Raw genomic sequence first — 23675 nt, 5'->3', positions numbered from 1 at the left:
TTTCCTCAGTCTCTCCTTACAAGTCATGTGCTCCAGCCCCCAATCATTTTTGTTGCCCTCTGCTGGACTCTTTCCAATTTTTCCACATCCTTCTTGTAGTATGGGGCCCAAAACTGGACACAGTATTCTAAGATGAGGCCTCACCAATGCCGAATAGAGGGGAATGATCACATCCCTTGATCTGTTGGCCATCCTCCTACTAATGCAGCCCAAAATGCCATTAGCCTTCTTGGCAACAAGGGCACACTGTTGACTCATATCCTGCTTCTCATGCACTGTAACCCGTAGGTCCTTTTCTGCAGAACTGCCGCCTTGCCACTCGGTTCTTAGTCTGTAGCTGTGTATGCAGGGCCGCCCAGAGGATTCCGGGGGCCCAGGGTCTTCGGCGGCAGGGGGCCCTTCCGTTCCTGGACCCGCCGCCAAAGTGCCCTGAAGACCCGCGGCGGGGGCCCCCCTGCCGCCGAATTACCGCCGAAGCGGGCCCCACCGTCGAAGCGCAGCCCGGTCTTCGGCGGTAATTCGGCGGAGGGGGGCCCCGCCGCGGGTCTTCGGGGCACTTCGGCGGCGGGTCCCGGAACGGAAGGGCCCCCCGCCGCCGAATTACCGCCGAAGACCGAGCTGAACTTCGGCGGCGGGTCCCGCTCCGTCTTCGGCGGTAATTCGCCGGTGGGGGGTCCTTCCGCCCCGGAGCAGAAGGACCCCCCCCCGCCGGCGAAGACCGGGAGCGGCAGAAGCTCCTGCGCCCAGCTGCACAAGAGTTTGCTGGGCACCCCGGAGCGAGTGAGGGACCCCGCTCCAGGGGCCCCGAAAAACTCTGGTGGGGGCCCCCGTGGGGCTCGGGGCCTGGGGCAAATTGCCCCTCTTGCCCCCACCCCCCCCAGGCGGCCCTGTGTGTATGGGATTCTTCAGTCCTAAGTGCAGGACTCTGCACTTGTCCTTGTTGAACCTCAGATTTCTTTTGACCCAATCGTCTAATTTGTCTAGTTCCCTCTGTATCCTATCCCTACCCTCCAGCGTATCTATCACTCCTCCCAGTTTAGTGTCATCTGCAAACTTGCTGAGGGTGCAATCCACACCATCCTCCAGATCATTAATGAAGATATTGAACAATGGGGAGCAGATGCAGGAAAGTGTTAGGCCATCTATTTGAGATTTAAGAGTACACAAAAATAGAAGCTTGGGTGTTTAGTTTTTTTTGTTTATGTACAAATATGTTATAGAGTCCGATGGCCTGCAAAATTGCAACATGCAAGTTCTATTTTAAATGAATATTTTTGTAAGAGTATTGTAACCCAAAGGCAGGTGTACAAAAATAAGTTCTCTCAAAAGCTAAAATTTCAAAAAGATTGTTGTTCCTCCCAACAAAATGCAATATAGCCCCAATCACCAATAAGTAAATAAATTCTTCAATCAAAATAGAGTCCAGCCAAAACCAAAATTAATCTGAATGACCCACACCCCAGCATCACTATCATCTAGAAAATGGACTTTGATCTGTACACTGTATTATGTGAAAAATATTCAAAATGTGATGGAGAAAGGCTTTATTTCCATCCTTTAAATATTATGGGATGGGTAGTAGATCTAGTGCCACTGACCTGAAGTTCCACAGTGGAAGATAAGGCTACATTAATGTCTCAGGTAAATCTTGGACTTTTTATAATAAAACTCATTCTCACTGGAAAAGTAGGCAGTGATGTTTTAACTGAATATATAGGGACATTTAAGTAATCAAGTTCAAGCCTTCTCCTGTCCCAAGTAGTTTCCAGACCATAAACTGAAGAGAGGAATAGAGATTCTCAAAATTATATATAGAACACGTTGGGAATAACACACCCAGTTTGAAGTGTAGACATACCCCTAATTATAGCAAGGGATGGAACTTGCATATGCTGCATGGGTAATGCAAGACCATCAGCTCTTGTGATTATTTATTGAATCAATAGCCTTACTAATACCCTGCTGGGGATCTGGTCCAATACTATTCCCTTTTTACTTGCTAGCTCAAAGGGAAAAGAACAACCTAAAGAATCACCACCATCACTTCCTTCAGCATCTGATTGCCACTTTGATATCTCTCACACAAAGCATTAGCTAGGTCTAACCTTGCTTAGTGTGACAGGTAAAATGGCTGAAGAATAAACACTTATGTTAATTATTCTAGTTGAGATTTTACATGCATAAAATGCATGTATATGGTTGCCAAGCAACCTCTATGTGCCCAAATTATACTACTATACGTAGTACTACAAGACAGAGAGATAGTGATAGTACAGTTGCATTTCAAACCATAATAGATTTTACCTGCACAAGTCAGGAAACTCAACTATAAGGTTAAATGCAGAAATAAATTAATCTAACAAATAATGCATAGCTACACTGTAGAACATTGCCATAAGAAGTCATGGAGGGCAAAAACTTTGCAAGATCCAAAAAGAGATTAGAAATTGATATGGAATATTCAGAGTCAGAATTAAGGATAAAATTTTGGAAGGGACATTAAAGCTCATGCTTAAGGCAGTCTCCAACTACTGGAGACCAGGATGATATCTAAACTGGGGGTAAGGTTATCCCCCCATCTGTCTAATGAAGGATTTTAACACCTGCCCCTCTGAAGCATCTGATATTGGCCACTGTTGGAGATAGGATACTGGACTAGATGGACCTGTGGTCTGATGCAGTAAGTTAGCTTTTAGGAAAGTAGGAATTAAGTAATGTTAGGAGGATACATGCAAAAGAACTGTTCTCCCTGGATGAAAGTTTAGTATTAAAGATTTTAATAAGAGAAATCAAAGAAATAAAAAAACCTCTACACATATGATTTAAGTACATACATCAAAAAGTTGAAGTTGGTCATAGTGGAAATTTAGGCCCCGGTCCTGCACTCACTGCCAGCATAGCAGTCCACTCACCCACATTTCATTGTGGGGTCTAGGCCCTAACTGATATTCCCGAACACCAACTTACAAATAGTGTAGCATTTTTTAAATTCAGTCACATATTCTCTAAACAGTCAGGCAGTTCCTGAAATAATGAAGCAGGCACAAGCTCAGTTAAACAAAACCTCACTGTATTATGGAAGAATGTACAGAGCCAGCACTCCTCTTACTGCTGGTGTTGATGGTAAAAACAGTTTTGCTTTCCCCAATAGGAAAAAGGCACAATCATCTACTTGACCTTCGTCTCAGAATTACTTCCTGAAAAGGGGGTCCTGCCCACATGGGAGGAACTATATCATTTAGAATGATGTTTGAGTGTAACAAGAAACACATCCCTGACCTAGCCAGCAAAGTAACGGTAAAAAGTGTTTTCCATTAAGTTTTAGATACCTCCCAAAAAATGTCAGATAAGTTTCTATGCTTAGTATTGCACCTGGACTATCACTGACTTCAATGGAAATTGTGCACATGTACCCAAGTGCAGAATTTTACCATCAGTAAATGTTGCCCAACACCTCCCATTATATAAAGCCCTGGTTTTAGTTGTGTATAACTTTGCCAAACAAACTCTTGGGGCTGAAATTTTCTATGCCAAGTGTCTACCTCAAACTAAATATTTTCAAGACATTTCAGTCAAAATAGTTCAGCCATTTTTGAGAACGAGGCCAAGAGAAAATATGTTGTTTTGCTCATGTTAAATTCTTGAAACTTTATATAAAAAAAAAAGATGTTCAGTGCTCCCAAGCTTTAGAGCAGGAACTTGAAATTTTGCAGGGGGTGGCCTTTGTGTTGGGGATGTGTCTTTTGCTATCCCAGTAAAAATGCAATGGAATTAGACCAAGTTATAAGCTAGTTATATTGAAAAAAACTCAGTTGGCACATGCTCAGTAAAGACTTGCTAGAGCTTAACAGCTAAAACCTCCAAGATTCCAACCTCTCTAAACAGGCTTGAGTGTTACAGCTCCTAGTACAGACCAACTGTGCATATGCCATTCTCACAGACTGACTGAGCATACCCAGCCCAGGGCTACAGCAGCCTAGAACTTTCCCTATAATGCCTGCTCCAGGTTGGGATGGGGCCGGCTACCAGAACTACAGAGTAGGGAGCCAATCTTTTCTCTGCTTCCAATGACCCTCCCCCATCACTGACAACCAGGCAGCATGGAAGTGGAAGCACTCTAATTTGAAATGGAGAGGGGCAAAAGTCAGACCAGGAAGGTGGGAAAGTAGAGAGTTGCCAGGTGTCTGGTTTTCAACCGGAACACCCGGTTGAAAAGGGACCCTCGCCAGTCTGGTGAAAATGAGCGAGTGAGGATGGGGGAGAGCGAGAGATGGGAGAGAGGGGGGATGGAGTGAGCGGGGTGGGGTGGGGCCTCTGAGAAGGGGCAGGGCAAGGGTGTTCAAGGAAGAGACAGATCTGACAGAGAGCCAGGAAAGCTGGGAAAGACTGGAATTGGGATGAGAAGCCTGAAGAGTGGAGACTGATGTAGGACTGGGATACAGATTGGAGGAGACAGAGCAAAAGGTGTCAAGCTTGTGGAATGTGGGCAGAAGACTCTGTGTCCACTAGAAAACACTCCTCCAGAGCCTGGAATAGAACCAAGATTCCTGAGTGTCAGCTTTCCTCTGCTGTCAGCAAACACCTGTGGAGCTCACTGGCAAAATGCATCTCTCATCCCTCTTTAGTGCTGGTCCACAGAGAGGCGGATAACCTACTACTACCATCAGTTACTCCATTAGCTCAAATGGCAGAGGTCTGTGCAGTCTCTCTAAAGGTTCCAATCCTGCTGATGAATCATGTGGCTTCATATATTGACACCCACATGATGGAATTTGTTTGCTTTTTTAAAAACCTATGAAGTTACACACAAATTACACTGAAAATACATTATTAAGACTGCAAAGTCAAGCACTGAAAATTAGGAAATGCCAACATTAAGGCTGTTTGTGAAACATTAACTTAGCACCCTTGTGCATATGTATTATGAGACAATCTTTGATTACTTGATCACACATTTTTTCCACTGGACTCCTACCTCATTCTGTACACAAGATGGACCTGCTCTGGAGATGAATCAGTGTTGTGTAGTGAAAGAGACTTGTCCGTAGGACCCCCCCCTTATTTGTTGCAGAAGTTGGAAAGAATGTACTATTAGTAGTACTGGGACAGGTGGGTCTAGGGTGCTCATAACTAAAGGCCCACAACCTCAGCTAAGGGGGAGGAACCACTATGTCTAGCCTACAAGTGATTTCTTGAGACAACACAAGTGAAGACAGGACCAGGAGTAAGGTCAAAGGTTAAAAATAAGGAAGCCAGAGGGGGACACCAAGCAGAGAACACTGAACTGCGCCCACTACTCCTCAAACACATCTACAGAGTCGATGGACACTGCTCACAGTGCCCATTCGCACAGCACCTCCTCATCCAGCTTCCTCCTCTTGGTCCGATGGATGGCCATCTTGGCCAGCACAGGAGGAGAGTGACAAGGAGAGATGGTAACTTTGTGGGGCCACAGATGGGATGACAGTAGATCAAGAAGTGCAGGGAAAAGTGCAGCCAGAACCTCAATAAGAGGTTCTGGAGGAGCCAGAAGAAGGGATGCAATCGGATGCACCCTACATAGATGCATTCCAGGGTCTCCCTCTCGCCACAAAAGGGACAGGTGTCAGGAGAGTTCATGAACCGTGCCAGTCACATACCCATGCTTACGACTCCATGGAAGAGCTGCCTGCCAATATCCCTGGCGGACTGTGGAGCCAGAGTGGAATACAGGCTCACCTACCAGGATTCCTCACTCTCCTCAGGTGGCAGCAGGCCCTGCCACTTGGTGCCAGGCCAGGACATGAGGGCGAGGAAGTGGATGGTGTGAAGCATGAGCATGTACAGATGTTCTCTGTGTGTGGTTCAGAGGTGAACAGGCTGGAGGTCATGCAGCTGGCTCAAGTGGCATGTTTGGGGTGGCCAGGGAGGCTCACAGGGAAGAGATCCAAAGATAAGTTCTGGAAGGCCAGAGGTGAGATGTGCGCAGGGAGCACCATCCCGCAGGACCCATTCGAGGAAAACAAGAGAAGCAAGAGACAAGGCAAGGCTGCCCTCACCTCCTGGAGCACATGACAGGAGGCACGCAGGGTGGACAGCCACATGCACTGGTAGAAAGTGTGTGGCAATGAGGCAAGGGATTGCAGGAAGAGAAAGGACAATTTCATGAATAAAGCAACTGACTTCTGTCCTGGAGAACTGGATTCTACCTCTGGATTCTGAGGGAGTTCCTGTGTGATGCTAGGCAATTTACTTAAAACAACACTTTTCATACTGATTATCTTTTGTGCATCTCATTTTCTGGATGCCCAAGACCCTGGGATCCGATTTGCAGAAGTTCTGAACACTCACAACTGCAACTGAAGTCAATGTCACCTGTACTTGAAAATATGAAGTGCTATATAATGCCAAGTACTCTGAAAAAAAATCAGGTCCGAGGTGTCTTAACTGGGCACCCAAAATTTGTGTACACTTTTGACTTTAAAGCTCTTTATACCTCAGCTTCCCATGCGTAAAATGAAGATAATTACCCCTCCCCCCAATCTCACAGGGGTACTGTGAAGATAAATTCATTAATGTCTGTGAAGTACTTGGAATACTATAGTGATGAGCATCATCGAAAAGCCCAAATAAGAAGGAAATTCATAATTCTGCCCTTCATAGCAGAGTTTGAATGGTGTGCAGTGAATAAGGCCTGGGGCCACATGCTGAACTATGAGAAGAAAACAATTGAATAGCTGCTCATTAATTCACCACCATCCATCCTACACAGTGAAAGAGGAAAAAATAGAATATGATCATCTAATTAAAGACTACCACAATACATATGCAGAAGGTGGCCAAATTAATGTTACACAGGCAATATTCTTTTAGAATTTCCTAACTTCTGAGTGCGTGATTTTGTAACCTTAATAATGTTTTCAAGATATATTTTGTGTGTATGCAATATTTGTATAACTGAGAATAAGAACTTGCTAAATTATAATGGGACAATTGCTGAAAGGGAATCCTCAGAACTATCAGGCAGCAACATATCATGGAAATACAAACTTGTCCTTTGATCTCGACAAAACAAAGATATATGGCCTTAAAATGTTATGCAAAGTAACATGAAAGGCCTGATCAAATTCATAAAAGCTACTTTTTTTTAATCTAAATTAAGATGTGCCTATACATGAAAGTTTGAAATTTCAGGAAATTCAGAAGACTGAACACAGTGTCAACATTTTAAGAAGTCAGCCTCTTCCTGTTCTGACATGCAGCACTAATGTCAATGACAACTCTAGGAGGTATTACATCAAAATGAACAATTTCAGGAGCACTACCACATCTGACAACACTGACTGGCAGACAGAGCAACTTTTCTGTGATAAATGCTTCCAGAGTCACTGCTTCCCAAAATAATACTAAGGAGAGCAGCTGTAAATACTAGAGTTATAGGTTGACTATCTAGCAACAGGGGACCGTGGAGAGTAGCAGTTATGAAAAACTAAAGGTAGGCAAATATCTTGAAATTCACTAATTTTTTTAAATAAGTTCCTTTATCCTGTTTTACAGTTGACTGCATTTCTCCTCTTTACAAATGAGAAAAAAAGGTTTTCCTATTCCAGTTTTGAAAAATGAAATGTTATGCTGAACATTAATACTTTTTTTTAAAAAGAATTCCATTTTATATACAAGCTAGGATGGAATCCAGCTAACTTTCCCAGAGCTGAAAACAATTATACAAGTCAGCAGTGAGAACCAATTGTATGTGCAATTTACACAACATTTAATAAGCTACTTTTCTTCCTACACTCACACCCACATCCTAGATTAGTAGTATAAACCAATAAAAAGTGATAAAATACACACAATGGGTCAAATTCATCCTTTGTATCACAAAACAATAACAAGTAGACAAATGCACCATTGGGCCCATAACCTGTTCAGAATATTTTTATAAATGGAGCTACTTGCAAATATTTTGTTTGAAAATTAATACTTACTAGAAATAGTTGTTGGACCAGTAAAATATAGGTTCTAACTTCCTTTTAGCATTTGATTAAAATTTTCTTCCTCAACAGAACCATTTTATTTATGACAGACATGTTTGTTCAGACCGATTACAGAGCCCGCCAAGTCGCATGCTGCCACTGTAGGAAAGTCTCTCTCCAAGTTCACATACTACTCCAGAAGGACTCTGTGGTTATTTTCATTTAATCATAACCTACTGAGTTCTAACTTGAAGGAAGACTAGAAGTTCCATCTCAATCTCTTCAAGATCACCCAACAGCAGATTTGGTAATAGAAAGAAAAACAGCACTATATTAGAATTTGTTTCAAGCATGTTGGTTCCCCAGCAGCTGCTGGTTTCCAAGGCCTGGTCTACACTAAGGGGGGGGGGGTCGAACTAAGGTACGCGACTTCAGGCTTAGTTCGGGCTACTCACCCATCCAGACGCCGCGGGATCGAAGTCCGCAGCTCCAAGGTCGACTCCGCCACCGTCGTTCACGGTGGTGGAGTTCCGGAGTCGACCGGAGCGCATGGGGAGTTCGAACTATCGCGTCTTGATTAGAAGCGATAGTTCAAACTCCGAGAAGTCGAACTCTCCGCGTCGACCCGCGCGGTAAGTATAGACCTACCCCAAGATAACAGCAGCTGTCAAGCACATTTATCATCTGTGTTTAGCAAGGAGATTCAAACCATTCAGAAGTGTAGTGAGCTTAAGTAGGTTTCAAATACAATGCACATCATACCTCTGCTCATTTATCTGCACAGGCCTACCAGCTGATTCCTGCGTGAAGTTTTAGGGTTTGGTTTTTTGTTTTTTTTACTTTAAGAGTCTTAAAACAGTTTTTGGCCCAGCTATCTGAGATTGCTAGCACAACAGTTAAGCTACTCTTAGGTGATCAAACTAACCACCCTTCTTGTCATTAAAAGGAGAGGGCCTATGAATTAGTTTTTGAAAAAGAATCCTAGGCTCTGAATTTGCTTCCCTTCTTGTTTTACAAGAGCCCAGATCGTGTGAGCTTCAGGATACAATGGAAGACCTATAATCTTTTGCTACTAGGGCCTGAATGAGGCCTCGCATACACACACGAGTTGGATGAATCTAACTAAAATCTGTTTATAAATTGATATAGTTAAACTGGCACAAACTCCTGTGTGGACACATTTAATCTATTTACAATTCATGTTCATTTAACTTAATTTGGTAACTGAAGTTGTGTTCAGACAAGGCCTGAGGGGTTATGGGAGGCTGGATTTTCAAAATTTTGTAGAAGGTTTTTATTCCCCACTCCCCTTATCTGCGGCTATTGATCTGTTGGGCAGATTGTTGTACTATTCTGAAAATAAATACATACTTTTTTTTTATTAATGTGCTTGGGGAAATGAGATAGGCACGATGAATAAGTCTGAATAAACAGTCATAGATTATGTTTGGAGGCATAACCCAATACACTTGACCATTCTCATGGCTCCATTTCATACTCATTAAAAACTTCAACAGTTCAGTAAATTATCTATGTTCCATTCACTCATCTAGTTCTAGAGATTTAAAATAGTGCAGAGATTAGAAAGGTAAAGATCTATTGCCATAAACATAAAATAGTATATTCCTGTCTCTGTAATGACTTTATTTAGACATTAAATCATATTTAGAGATCTTTGTTGATGATAGATATGCATAGTACCCAATTCATGCCATAAGTCACAAACATTTTTGCCCTTCTATATAAATGTTATAACTGAAATATGGTCGACCAACATAATCCCATTAAAAGAATACAGAAGCTTTGAAAAGTAATTCTACCAGTTATAGGCTACTATATTAACTAAAAAATATTACACATAGGCTTAAATTAAAAGGTTAAAAATAGAAAGGAAGTTGACAGTGGAAGTGACTAAACTCCAACTCCCATCTTTGATGAAAATTAGATGTCTAAACAGCTTAGATATAGAAGTAATACAAGTTATTTCAATTTTATTACTAGCAAAATTCACTAAAACATGGTAGTTCTAGAGCAACTGCCATTTAGATTATTGAAGTTAGAGATTTTGATTTTTTGGAGAAAGAGAACAAACCAATTACCAACTAATCTGTTAGAGTTTCTCTGAAATTAGCATTGCTAGGAGTAGCTAATTTGTAAAATTGACAAAATACATTGTTAAGATTTTTAGTATTAGCTGTTCTAATTACTATTACCACTGACTAGAGAAGAGCCAATGCTAGACATGTGGTTTGTAAACACTTGGGAAATTTTAGCTGTGGGAACAAAGTTAGAGGCCTAAATGATACCTTTAAAGTACAAGGACCACCTCGCTAACAGACATCACTTATGCTGAAAAACCATGGATTAGGAAGCCGCCTACTTTATTTCCTAGGCCCTTACGAATTTTTATTATTTATTTTGTTCCATTTCTTTTTATATATGCAAATTTTAAGTGTTCCTAGTCTGAACCATGTGATCTAGTCTGTGTCTTGGTATATAATGCATGTAATATAACTTCAGTTATTCCTTTGGGACCCTTAAAATTTGTATTTAAGTACAGAGAGCATTCATGAACAGTGACCAAGGCTTTGGCATTCTAGTGAATACACAAGATAGACTATTGTATATTAGTGAGGCTTTCTAAATACAGTATCTTGAAATGCCACTTCTGACATTCAGGAACTAGAGAAACTCACTTTTTGTTTTTTTTTTGTTTTTTAAACAAAAACAAAGTCTCTCCATCTTTCCTCCCATTTCAACAATAGCAAACAGAACTTCCCCACAACACTTAGCTTTTGGTACCATTCTGATGATAAAAGTAAATAATTGTTTGGTTTAGAAGCCATTAAGTCTGAGAAAGTCATCGTGTTTCATATTTGTGAGACTCCTGTGCTTACTCTTTGTATTAGGTAATTATAAGTAACCTTGAACTGCATGAAGAACTTCTAATCAACTTGTATTAATTAGCTCTTCGGAAACTGGACATACTTATGTCCTAAGCATTCATTTGTCTGACTATCTGGAAGATGTCAGCATATGAAGGGGCTTAAGCAGAACCTATAACCAACATCATATGTACTGTACTTGTGGCACATTAATCCAACCCATGGAGCAAGATGCCCTTTCCCCCCTTCAACTTATATAGTAGACCTACATTCAATAAAGTGGTATAGTAATTTACAGGATTGAGGCTAAGGAGCTCTACTTAGCCCTCATGTCTGCATAAGAACTTCTGCCATTTCTACCACTGATTTCACTCACAGTCTTATTACTTCAGCTGGTCACAGAAGAGGCCCATGGTAGAGGGGAATAAGGCTTGATGATGGGGAGGAGCTTAGAAGCTGCTCTATGACATCCAGCACATGAGCCTGGACAATAAGGCTCAGCAGAGCTCCTCCTCTTTCCCCCCCCCCCCGCCCCATCTCAGAGAAGGATTGATAGGCTATCCTTATCTATCCTGACTCTCACTGCTGCCTCCTCCCCTGTCTTTTTTAGGAAAGCAGTATGAGGGCAGGCACAGGAAATTCACTAAAACCCCCTTAAGTAGAAGTAAAATACATACTGAGGAAGAAGGCAGACATGTACAATCCCAGCCACCTTTTTGCCACTTTCAACTCACTCATCAAACTCTGCCCCACTGCTCCACTTTGCTCTCTACATACAATTCTCACTGATTTCTTTCAAGAGAAAATTCACATCAACTTCCCCCTCTCCTTGGCTTGTCTTCCATCCCCTTCTCCCCCCCTAGAAATATCTCCTCCTCCTCCTCCTCCATTACAGACAACTTTCTCATCTGTTCTCATCCTCTAACCTCTCCACTGGCCCCACTGACCCCATTCTATCCCATCTTCTGATCTCTCTGGCAGCCACTCTTATTCCTAACTTTACTCTTTTCCTTACTCTCACTCTCTTCTTGCTCTTTCCTCTCACAATATAAATGTGCTTTAGTCTCTGCCATCTTGAAAAATCTGCCCTTTACCCCACTTATCTCTCCTGCTATCACCCCATCTCCTTTCATTTCTAAGCTCGTTGAACTTGTTTTTCAATCATTGTCTGGAGTTCTTCTCCTCTGCTTCCATCCTAGATCCGCTTCAATCTGCCTTCCACTCCTTTCACTCAACTGAAACCACTCACCAATGACCTCTTATTACCTAAACCTCAGAATCAGTAACTCCATCTTCACTGTCCTTGGCCTGTCAGCTGCTTTTGACACAGTCAACCATGCTCTTCTTCAAAACTTGTCCTCCCTTGGCTTCTGGGGACTCTGTCCTCTCCTGGTTCTCCTCCTGCATCTCTAACTTCAGAGAGGTTCTATATCCTGTATTATATAGTAGGTCAGACTAGATTATCACAGTGGTCTCTTCTGGCCTTAGAATCTATGAATCATCATTCCTTCAGCCAGTCATTCAGAGGCTTTACCCTAACCCCTCTCCAGCTTTCTCTGGGGGTTCCTCAAGACTCTGTCCTTGATACCTTCCTCTTCTCCCTGAACACCTCATCTTGGGATAACTTTATCCAGAACACAAATTCAACTAATATGTCTATGTGGACAATTCACAGATCGATTGCTCTACTTCAAACCAGTCTCCTTCTGTCAAAGCAAAAATCTCAGCCTGTCTCTCTAAAATCTGTTTGTGATGCATAGCCATCAGCTGAAGCTCAACATGCCCTCTAGGCTCTCTGTTACCACCTTTCGCGATCGCTGCTGACACCACCACCATTCTGGCTGTAACTCAGGCCCATAACTTGGGTGTCATCTTTGACTTGGCCCATTCTCTAGGTCCTCAAATATAGCCTATGTTTAAGTCCAGAACATCTCTTAGATACAGCCTCTCTTATCATCAACACAGCTAAAACTCGTCCAGGCTCTCAATCTTGAGTCTCAATTATTATAATATCCTTCTCTGTGTCCCTGACAAATATAACCTTGCCCTTCAGAATGTTGCTGCAAAGATTATTTTCCTAGCCCATTATTTTGACCATGTCACCCCTCTCTTTGCATTCCCCCACTGGCTCTCTCTTCCCTACTGTATCAAATCTAAACAACTTGTTCTCACTTTCAAGTCCCTTCATGCTTTCTCTCATACTGCCCCTCATGCATGAGAGAAGGTTCCTGTAAACATCTGCAAAATGAACTAATTATCCTCCTTCAACTCTCTCCTTAAAACTCTCCTTTGCTATAAAGCCTACAAAACACTTGACAACAGACAGACTTCTAGTGCACTGACACTACAGTCTACCACCCTGAACAATATTTGCTGATTGTTTCCTTGTACTCCCTTGATGGTGCTTGTGTCCATTTGTTGTCTCTTGTCTTACAACTTAGATTGTAAGCTACTTGGGGGCAGGGACTGTCTTTCTGCTCTGTTTGTATAGTGCCTAGCACAATGGGGTTCTAGTTCATGACTGAGCCTCATAGGCATTAAGATAATATAAATAAATAAAACAATAATAAGAAAAAGGCAGGCAGAGAAGCTCAGTCGCTAAAGGTAGAAGCATTTTGCTGGTTCATGCAGCACAAATAGGGATTTGTTGGGTAGCAAGTTGAAAAAAAGAGGTAAATGTAGTCATTTGCACTACCAAATGATCACAGTATTCACACAATGAAAGATTTCCTGATAGCTATTTACAAAGCCTAATTATACATAGTTTTCTTATCTCAAGAGATGTTTCAATGTTCTAAAAATCTGAAGCCAACAGTGCAATATTCTAGTATCATCATCATGCTTATTATGGTATTGCTTAAGGGGCAACCAAGAGTGAGGCCCCACTGTGCTAGGCACTGTACAGAGTAGTAAACTGTTCCTTCCTCAGAGAGCTTATGATCTAAATAGACGTGACAGACACAGGGTGGAGGAAGGGGTACAACATACAAGCAGAGTGGACAAAGTGTTAACAGCAAAAGTCATGTTAGTTCCATGATTGATTTATTTAGTGGGTGAGTTTACTTAGGAGAGGAAACAGCTAAATGCAAAGAAAACTGAAAGGAAGGAGAATCAGGGGACAGAGCGGGGGTCGAAGCAGGTAAGGAGGGTGAAGTGAAGCTGAGGTGTAGGGACTGAGGGTGGGGGAGTGTTGGCACAAATGGCCAATCACCAAAGGCAGAGAAATTCAGATAACTTTACTGGAGTTTTCACTGGAGTGACCAAAGGTGAAAAGGGTCCCTGCTTTGGCTGCTCCTGTTCCTACTGGCTGGAGTCTCTGGCTGGTGCCTGTCTGCAGTTTTCTCCTAAAACCACTTGAGGAGACAGGAAACACACCATCTGGATCCTCATGCCTCCAGAGTAGGTGTGTCTGTCCATCTAAGCTGCACAGTTCTGGGTCCACAAATGAGGAGTACCACCACCTGGGTTCCATTTTACCCCCTCCTCCTAGTGCAGCACTCCCTACTTATGGTTGCTCCTATTCCTACCAGCTGGAGTCTAGGGTTGCTCACTAGTAATCATTAGGTTCACAATGGGGGAGAAAAAAATAGCTTCTGATTCAAGCTCCTGATTCTGCCAATAACATATGGGTTGAACAGCAAGAGTTACTGAAGCTACTAAAAAACTATATTAGCAGTACCCTTCATTTCATCAAATTTTTCTTTCTTCCTACAGGAAGATACCGTTTTAGCTGCATACTTGCATTTCACTTACAGGTGTATTGTAGCAGCATTTTAATAAATTCTAAACAGGCTCTTAGGCTGCTCTCATCATTGTAGCATCTGAGCACCTTCCAGTATTGTATTATGCAGCACGACTACAGATTGTCATGTGTGGTTTATTCTTGTTCTCATCTTCTCTCCAGAATGAAGTGTGTGTGTGCAGTGAAGTGTTTTGGATTGGTAGGGTTTTTCCTCCCCCCACCCTGCTTCTTAAATATGTGCACATTGGTATGAGTTTATGTCTGAGAAAGCAAGCTCAAAGAAGCATAAGGTGGTTAAGTTTGATGTCTTCATTTCACATTTCTGGGAAACAATTTACTTACTTTAGTGATCTAAGACAGGTGTCCTTTCTTTTGTTTCTTAATCCAAAAAGAGGTGTAAGACTTTTTCTGAGAGGCTTTCCAAACTTGTAGTGACTACCTCAACCAGACGATAGAGAACAAAACTAGTCAGACAGCCTTAGCTCACCTTTGAAAGGTCACCATCAAGGTATATTAAACAGATTTAGCCATGTTTACCCTTCCCCACAAATTATTTGATAAAGAAATGCTTTCAAAATATGGCAACATCACCCAATCCAACCAAGCACAGCTTCACACAATTCAGTCACTGTAGAAGTTCACATTAGATACCACTGGCATTTGTTCCCTACTGGCACTTTGTATCCAGAAAGGAAAGGTGGACATCCTGTGTGAAAGGTGGATTGGACAGCTACTTTGCTAGCTCCTAAGGCATAGAAATGGTCACCATCCAGGCAGCTAGCTCATAATATCTTCTCCTTTGGCTAGGCTACAAACTCTCCAGTCACTCACCACCCATTCCTATTCCCATATCCACAAGTAGGGCTTCTAGCAACAACCACCCAGCATTGGAAGGGCAAGAGGATAAAGAGGAGGGCTAACTAGCATAACCTCCCAACAGAAGCAGGAACTGTCATTTTCTCTTACTCAATTGTTCATGGTCAAAAACATAACTATTGAAAAAAGTCTTAATATACCACAATAAATCAAAGAGTTTAAGTGAATCAATTAAAACTCTCTCTTTATTAAATAACATCAAAAATAAATTTACTCACCCATAAGTACTTAGTGACCAAATTTTGATGCTTTCAAATAAATGGTGAAATAAGCTTGGGATGAGTGTTATATGCAGAAGGCCAATAGATTTCATGGTTGCATGCAGAAGTTGTACAAGAATCCAGATATTAAACATTAGAGTCTTAGGGCAAGTCTACACTATGGCGCTACATCGGCACAGCTGCACCGATCCAGCTGCATCACTGTAGTGTGTCTGGTGAAGATGTACTATGCTGATGGGCAAACGCTCTCCTATCGGCATAATTACTCAACCTCTTCGAGAAGCATAAGTTATGTTGACGGGGAAGCTTTTTCACACCCTTAAGCAAGATAAATTAGATCGACTTAAGCTGTAGTGTAGACTTGCCTTTGGTTGTATCAGCTCCTCTGAATGTTAGCCTTTGCAAGTTCTTTTTTAGTATGCCAATACATTTTCAGTAATTCTAAGAAATGCAGATATCAGAACACAATCAAATTAATTGTCTGACCCAAACAAGATAAAACCAGTCACAATTTCTGAAGCCACTAGCTACAAGCAGTATGGTAGCTTTACCTGTTGAACTAAAAATATCATTAGGATGTCAGAAAAAAAATGATCACATTTTAATATTTCTGATCAGGTTACTCACCATGTAAATGAATAACTTAAGTTGGTAAGTATCTAACCCGCACAAGGGGGAAAAGGGTTGTGTCACTCCTGCAACCACTAAGCGTTCCTTTAGTGTTTCAAAAAGTTGCACACTCTCTGCTTTTATGTAACTGGAATTCCAACTGCCCATACATTTCCATTTATTTCAAGCACTAATACATAGTACATAACCTGAAAGATCTAAAAACTCATTTCAAATCTTTCAGTAATTTGTTGAATTAACAACATTTTATAACAATATATTTCATTGACCAACATGGTACTGCTTATAAAAAAAAAATCAGAAATACGAGAGTGAGGCCAAATAAATTGACCATTTTTAATAATAGTTACACATCCCACCTACAGCAGGTTGAATTTAGGATTTAAAAATATATTTCAAACAAATATTTGTTACATCTGATTATATTACTCTTGCAAAATTTCCTTGATAATCTGTTTTTAAATGCTGAATAATGTAAAAAATTTATTTCAAAGAAATTGGACTCTTGTAATTATTGTTACATATGAGAAAAATGTCTATATTCAGGAGTGCTTGTAAAAGATTGTATTGATGTCAGTAACTGCATAGCAAATCATACTTAATGTCAATCTACTAACCTCACATCAGAAAAATTACAACCCAGAATGTCAGATTTAGAACTATGAATTAAAGCTTAACAAAAAATTTTACTTGTGCAAATGGATTTACACCTACCCTAAAATTCCCCAAAAGGACAGTGACCCCTGAATACTATAGGAGAGAGACATTTAAAATCGAAGAGAAAAGGAAAGGGATTTTTAATAGTTATTGCACTAATTAATGTTTGAGTTTTAACATATGGGCTGTAGAAAGTTTCATTGCCACTCATCCATCATTTTCTATATGATGACCTGTTTAAGTTACGGTAATACCAAGCAAGAAATACACTTACTGTACTGTGACAGTGAAATAACTAATTCATTACCTTATGAAAAAGTTTACATTTTAGCTGATGATTTTTCTTATTTTTAAACTAGCAGAGTTTAGTTAGCAATGGTCTTCTAGGGCCTGAAGACAAAATTATTCTATGCATCATTGTATTTCATGGATATACATGAACAGCAATATAGCTGTAGTTCAAAAAGCTACCAATATCTTAAAACATGAAGTACCTTATACATTTTAAAAGATTGATAGCAGCCTCTTAGCTTCTGAAAGAGCAGTCCATTAATCAGCAGGTGGAAAAGTTATTATGCTGGAATTGTAACCATGATATAGTGTCTATTCCTTTGCCCTCCATTTCACTTTGGTAAGCAAAGACAGCACAACATATGGCAGAATACTTGCATCTATTAATGAGCTTCACTACTAAATACATATAAAGTGTTAATTTATGAATTTATAAATTCACTTTAATATTAAATATCAATTGCCAAAATTGAAGATATTTTCTAAATTTAGTTAACAAATGTGTGTGTGTCCAATCCAATTCCCATTAAAATCAGTGGGAAGACTCCCTATTGCCACAACCTAACTAACCATTAATCCCCATGTAAATAATTATTGCAGTCTCTTTCTTCTAGCAGTGATCAACATCAGTCTTTTAAGATAGTATTTTAAAATCAAAGTGATAATACCCTGTTCACATTCTTTTAAATATATCACTAGTAGAAATATGTCAGTAAAGCTGGGTTTGATCAAAAACTGGGAAAAACAATTAGATGCTTGTGTGTATATATATCTAATAAACAATTAGATGCTTGTGTGTGTGTGTGTGTATATATATATATATATATATATATATATATATATATACACACACACACACAAGCATCTAATTGTTTATTAGATATATATATACACACACACACGCATCCAATTGTTTTATACACATATACACACACACACACACACAAGCATCTAATTTTTTTATACACATAATTGTTTTTATATATACACATACACACACAGCAGAAGCAAAATGTTATGTTATATTTTGTATACATATATGTATAACTTGTAATTGTGTATTTTTACATGTATCAAAAGCACAATGAAGAAATCAGAAGGGTCATCAGAATATTTTGTCTGCTGAAACTGCTCTACTTCTGAGAAATGACTCTTCCACTAATTTGTTAAAATGATACTATTAAGTATTCTGACAATCGTCTTCCTCTATTCCCTCATCAGACCCTACCTCTTTGAATCCCTTCACTATCTTCAGAATATAGTAAAAGTTCCCCATCAACACTTTGTAGGCTCTATATATCTGTCCTCACCCCACATCTGCTCGTCTTCTCTTATTCTCTCATCTTATTTTTTGTGTTTTACTCAGTCCTGTTTCAATTTTTTTTGTTTACATCTTCTGCTTTCAGCTTTCCACCTTTGTTTTATTTATAGCAATGCCCCTTATGGTAGGAACAACCTTCTCCTTCAAAGCATCTTTTACTTGCCTCTCAAAACTGGTCACAATTCACATGTTCCCAGAACTCCTTTGACTTTTTAATCCTTCAACTAGGTTGTCTGAACAAAACTGAGTTCCGCGGAGCAATGACCTCGTTCATAATGTTTGTGAAGTGCAAGATACAGCAATGTGACTCAAACAATAAATAGTTAGGCAAATATGGGTGTTTAAAACATTGCTTTATATGTTATATGTCTACAATTTACAAAATTTCAACATGGGGAAATTACATGAGATAGTAAAAGTGGTTAACTAATGCACTCAAACATATTGAGAGAGAGTGTTTAGCAAGATACCATTGTAATCAACAAAAAACCTTAATTACTTTGGTCAGGTTAACAGACTGATGAACCTGCCAGAATTATTTGATAATGCCGATAAGCAAACCTTCATGTGCCAACACATTGCCCAACTTTTCTAAGACAAAATGCCAGGCAACAGATGTTAAAATAAACTGCCACTACACTACAAAAAAGAAACTGAAATTTAATTATGCAAACATAAAAACCAGACAATTGTCCAATTGTCTATATAATCCATGTTACGGTTACAAGATTCCTTCTCCAGCAAATTCTGTGTAGTAATGATGAAAAAATGACACAGACAGGAATAATAATTGTTAATCCAGGGGACTACCTCAAGCAAAACTCAAGATTTTGTGTTATAAAAGGTCATTGTGACAACTAGAAAAAAATTTGAGGCTCATATTTCACCTGGCCATAAAAGTAGTCACTGGCACATATTTGTTTTTAGTTTAATAGGCCACTAGCAGGTTAAAATTCATGTTGAAGAAAGTAAATTTTTCTGACCTATGTTACAACACCTAGACTTTCAAAACTGAATTTTAAAAATCTAATTAACTTTTCACTACATATGCTGTCTGCTCCCTGTTTCTGAACGAGAAGTTGAATATATGGCATTTTCTAGTAATTTTCACTTTTGGTACTTCTGCACTAGCACAATACTGCTTATGCCTGGGTTGTAAATACTACAGGAGAATGTATATTTATAAAAGACACTCCCCATTAGAATTACCACAACTAAAACCACATAAATACTGCCATTGGTCTTAGATTTTGTAAAATCTTATTTTTAGAGAACTTAAATGTGGGTACCAGTTTGGATGCATCTACTAGTCACCTTAGGAATAGGTGAAAGCTAGCTAATGTCAGTTAACCTATCATATTGTTCAGAACATGGTGATGTAACAACTTCAGCAGGGAAAAGAATGTCTCAAGAGTTGCTTACTCTTTGATGCTACAGAGACAGTGACAGCAGCTCAATAAAACCTGTTCCTCCTCCACTGAAGGTAGCCAATAAGAAATTAGCAAGTCTACCTTTAAACAGAATGAAGCAGCAAAATGAAGTCTCAAGGCTCACTTTAACATCACTATTTGAATGCCAGAAACTGCAAAGGAATGCATATTTCTTAGACTAGTAATAGCCATTAAAGCTGATCAGCTTTTTTACTTATTTCCTACATTTCTAACACAAAGTATCAATCTAAACATCATTCCTATTATTACCAATAATATGTTAAAGACTTAGCAGTTTGTAACTTCTGAGAAAGTGTCTCTCTAAAGCAAAAGCATACATATCACTTAATATTGTAAAACAGAAGCATTCCAATTGATCTGAGACTGGAAATGATAACTGGCACAAAGGGGTATTCTTTTCATCTCATGCAGATACACGTGAGAGTGCCTACTCTAATTTATTTCACTTTAAAAAGGTATTTAACACCAAGACAAGCCTCACTCGACATTAAAATTGCAGAGCTTCTATTTCCCTCAGTTTTGATTGTAATTTATCCGCCTTGTCATCTTAAATACCAAACTGGCGAAGGACACTGCAGCTTTAAATATTTCAGAGCTATGTAGCTAGTAAATAGACTCCATTGCAATATGGCTCTGAAGGTCGTGTCCTATTGTCTCTTTTCTCTGCAAATATACTGAATGCATAACATGGTTTATTTTACAAAATAATCAATATTGCCCTACCATTTCTAAATCATGTCAATTTGAATAGAGATCTCCTTATTAGAAAAAAAAAACAGATACAGCACTCCTTCTGTACACACCTATGCTGCCTCTAGATGTACCAAAAACCTACACCCTGGATGCAACACTGGATTACACATTTGATAAGTTTCAACATTTGATTGCATACATTATGTAAATACAGTCCTTCTTAAATCACAGCTCAACAATAAGTATTAACCTCTTTAATGGTGAAAAGTAAATAGCTGCATATCAGGTTCAGAAGCATCTTTGTTTAAAATCACCCTTCTAGTTAGAAATCTGAAGCCAGCTATTATACACAATAGCAGCCCCATATTCCTCACCATTTAATTTAATTTAGGATTTTTGCAAATACTATACAAGTTAAATACACACATTGATCATCCACAGGAATGCAATATAAAATCTATAGAAAGTATGTTCCCTGAAATCAACCAGCTTTCTAATGTTAAAAGCCCCTGCAGTAATTTTAAAAAGTTAAATTAGAAGAAAAATAGGGCTATTGTCCATACTCAAGATTTTGGATCTGGGTGTCAATTTCTGAGAGAAGCCAGTACGATTTCAGAAGAGGTAAATACTCATGAGCTATGAGGAAGGTGAAAATGACATGTTGCCTTCTAGATGAGATATTGGTGCAGAGTACACCTTAAACAAAACATCAAGATATCTGTCACCAGTGCAAAAGGTGCATTAAGACATTACCTGAAAAGGCAACAGACTGTTGCCATTGTCGGTCCTGAAGGCATTGTCCTCCATCCAGGATTTGGGGGTTAAGGGTGGAGCCCGTGGGAACTTCGGAGGAGCAATGACATTGCTGGAGAAAGGTTTTTTGAGGGGTGAAATAGGATTGAGGGGGGAAGGCACCCCAACCCCCACTCCTACCCCAACCCCCACTCCTACTGCCCTTCGAGGGTCCCTGCCAGCTTGCAACCCACCCCAGGGGTTGGAAGGTGTACTCCAGGCTGCATTTTGGTGGTTATTCCAGCTGGAGGAGGAAGAGGAAGAGGCAGAGGAGGAAGACGGTTTGCTGGTCATAATGGGCTGATGGCTGTAAGCAGCATTTCTCTGGGCAAAAGGTGCCTGATTGGGACTCACAGGTGATCTCCTTTGCTGCTGCTGTTGGGCTTGCTGCTGCTGATGGTGGTGGTGCTGAGTCTGAGCTAGGCCGATCTGGGGAGAGAAAGTGCCACCAAACACAGGGTTGACATGGTGAGGGAAATTCTGGAAAAGCATTGTGCCATTGACTGGGGTAATCCCTTGGAAAAAGCTATCATCCACTGTGTTTGTGGTCCCTGTAGACCAGGTGCTGCCGAAAGACGGAGACAAGGAGGTGCCGGGTGTAGGTTCCTGCTGAGGCTGGTGAAAACTTAAGCCAGGCAAAATGGGGGACTCCATCTGCATCTTCTCCTTGCTATTTTGGACAGAAGTTGCTGTGCCGATACTAGTCACTGGGCTGCTGTCCTCCGGTTTAGACGTCTCTGATGAGATGGGTGTAGAAGGGGTTTCTGCTGCGTTTGGATCTTGCTGCTGCTGCTGCCGCTGCTGCTGGGGCTGGGCTTTGCTTTTGTCCATCAGTAAATCATCCTGCATGGTTTGTGCAGCTGAAACAGTGGTGGGGGGTGAGGGGGGAAAACACAAAGACAGGTTATTATTCTCATTCATACCACTAGCCGCACTGCTTTGGTATTTTGCTTGCTAAAATCCCGTGCCATTGCTAGTTGCAAGGCAAATCCGTAATTCCCCCTCCTCCCCCATTTAGGAGTATGCAATGTTTAATCAGTGTGCTCGTGCTAGCTTGCCTTCCAATATATTTTAAGAGGCTTCACCCTTTCTGATGCCTTGATTCCTTTCAATCTAAATGAGAGATGTGCTTATAGGGCAGAGATATACAGCAATTTCGCCACGTCTCTTTTCTCTTACACCGGAACTCAGAGCTCTCACCCTGCAATGAGAAACTGATTCTGGTTCCTGTTTTTCCAAGCACCCTCCTCCTCCTCCCCAGTTATTTGCATACGTCAATAAATACCGCTGCGTCCTTCAGCAAGGTTAAAAAGACACCAGCCTTTACTCTCCTCCACCCCTTTCCATACGAGGAGACCTTTAAAGGAGCAGGATGCCCATTTCCCTTAATTAACAAACAGGTTTTCAATTATTCCATTTAACACCAGAGAACATGCTCAGAATCTTGAGCTGATAATAGAAGACGTTCTTAGCTGCACATCATTTACTGGCCTTTTCTTTTCTGACAGTTTACTGTTTGGCCAGATGCATAAGCATCAACTCTGATTGAAAAACAAAACAAGGTTGTATTTGCCTCTGATGACCTTAAGATTTTTCACTTCTCTATAAAACAGGGTTTTTGCATCCTAGGACAGTCCCTTCCTTGTGTATATCTGATATACTCACTACAGACAGGACTATATATGTGAAATCTGCAGAATAGAATACTTTTAAGATCTCAGGCCAAAATTATAAGCAGAGCTTGGAGTTAGTATTTTAAATACTAAAGTCTCTGTTCCTTTTAACACAAAATTTAAAAAGTGGGGCGAATCAAAACATTTAATGTATACACGCACACATTTAAAAAACCACCTTTCTTCCATATGAAAGGGACTGAATGATTTAAAGATGCAATTTACAAGTCAATCACTAAATATAAACAAGTTAAAACCTTATGAAATTAAATTTATGTAGTGTGAGCAAGTCCTATACCTATTAGAAAGGTACTTCTTATAAAATACATCAGGTCAAGTAATACAAATGTTAATCTTATTTTAAAACTCAGTACCAAAGTAAGGTATATGCTTTCGCTATTCCTCCACCTCTGCAAGAAACTATCAGAGCAACCACCCCCAAATTTCGCAGATGTATTTACAATTAAAGAGGCCACACACACAAAAAA

The 23675-nt window shown here is 40.2% G+C and overlaps 1 protein-coding gene across 7 annotated transcripts in view; it reads right to left on the bottom strand.

Moving 5' to 3' along the window:
- CPEB3 (cytoplasmic polyadenylation element binding protein 3) overlaps positions 1 to 23675 on the bottom strand; it is a 191083-nt gene that overhangs the window by 155622 nt on the left and 11786 nt on the right. For 5 of the 7 annotated variants that reach the window (XM_045023056.1, XM_045023059.1, XM_045023060.1 and 2 more), the window contains exon 2: positions 21476 to 22374. In XM_045023056.1, coding sequence (XP_044878991.1) covers positions 21476 to 22363 — 888 coding nt within the window. In that variant the 5' untranslated portion in view covers positions 22364 to 22374. The other 2 variants (XM_045023058.1, XM_045023057.1) reach the window with 2 other exon arrangements.

The sequence above is a fragment of the Mauremys mutica genome, chromosome 7 (genome assembly GCF_020497125.1).
Source record: "Mauremys mutica isolate MM-2020 ecotype Southern chromosome 7, ASM2049712v1, whole genome shotgun sequence".
NCBI classification, from domain to species: Eukaryota; Metazoa; Chordata; order Testudines; family Geoemydidae; genus Mauremys; species Mauremys mutica.
This window is presented reverse-complemented; position numbering and strand designations above follow the sequence as displayed.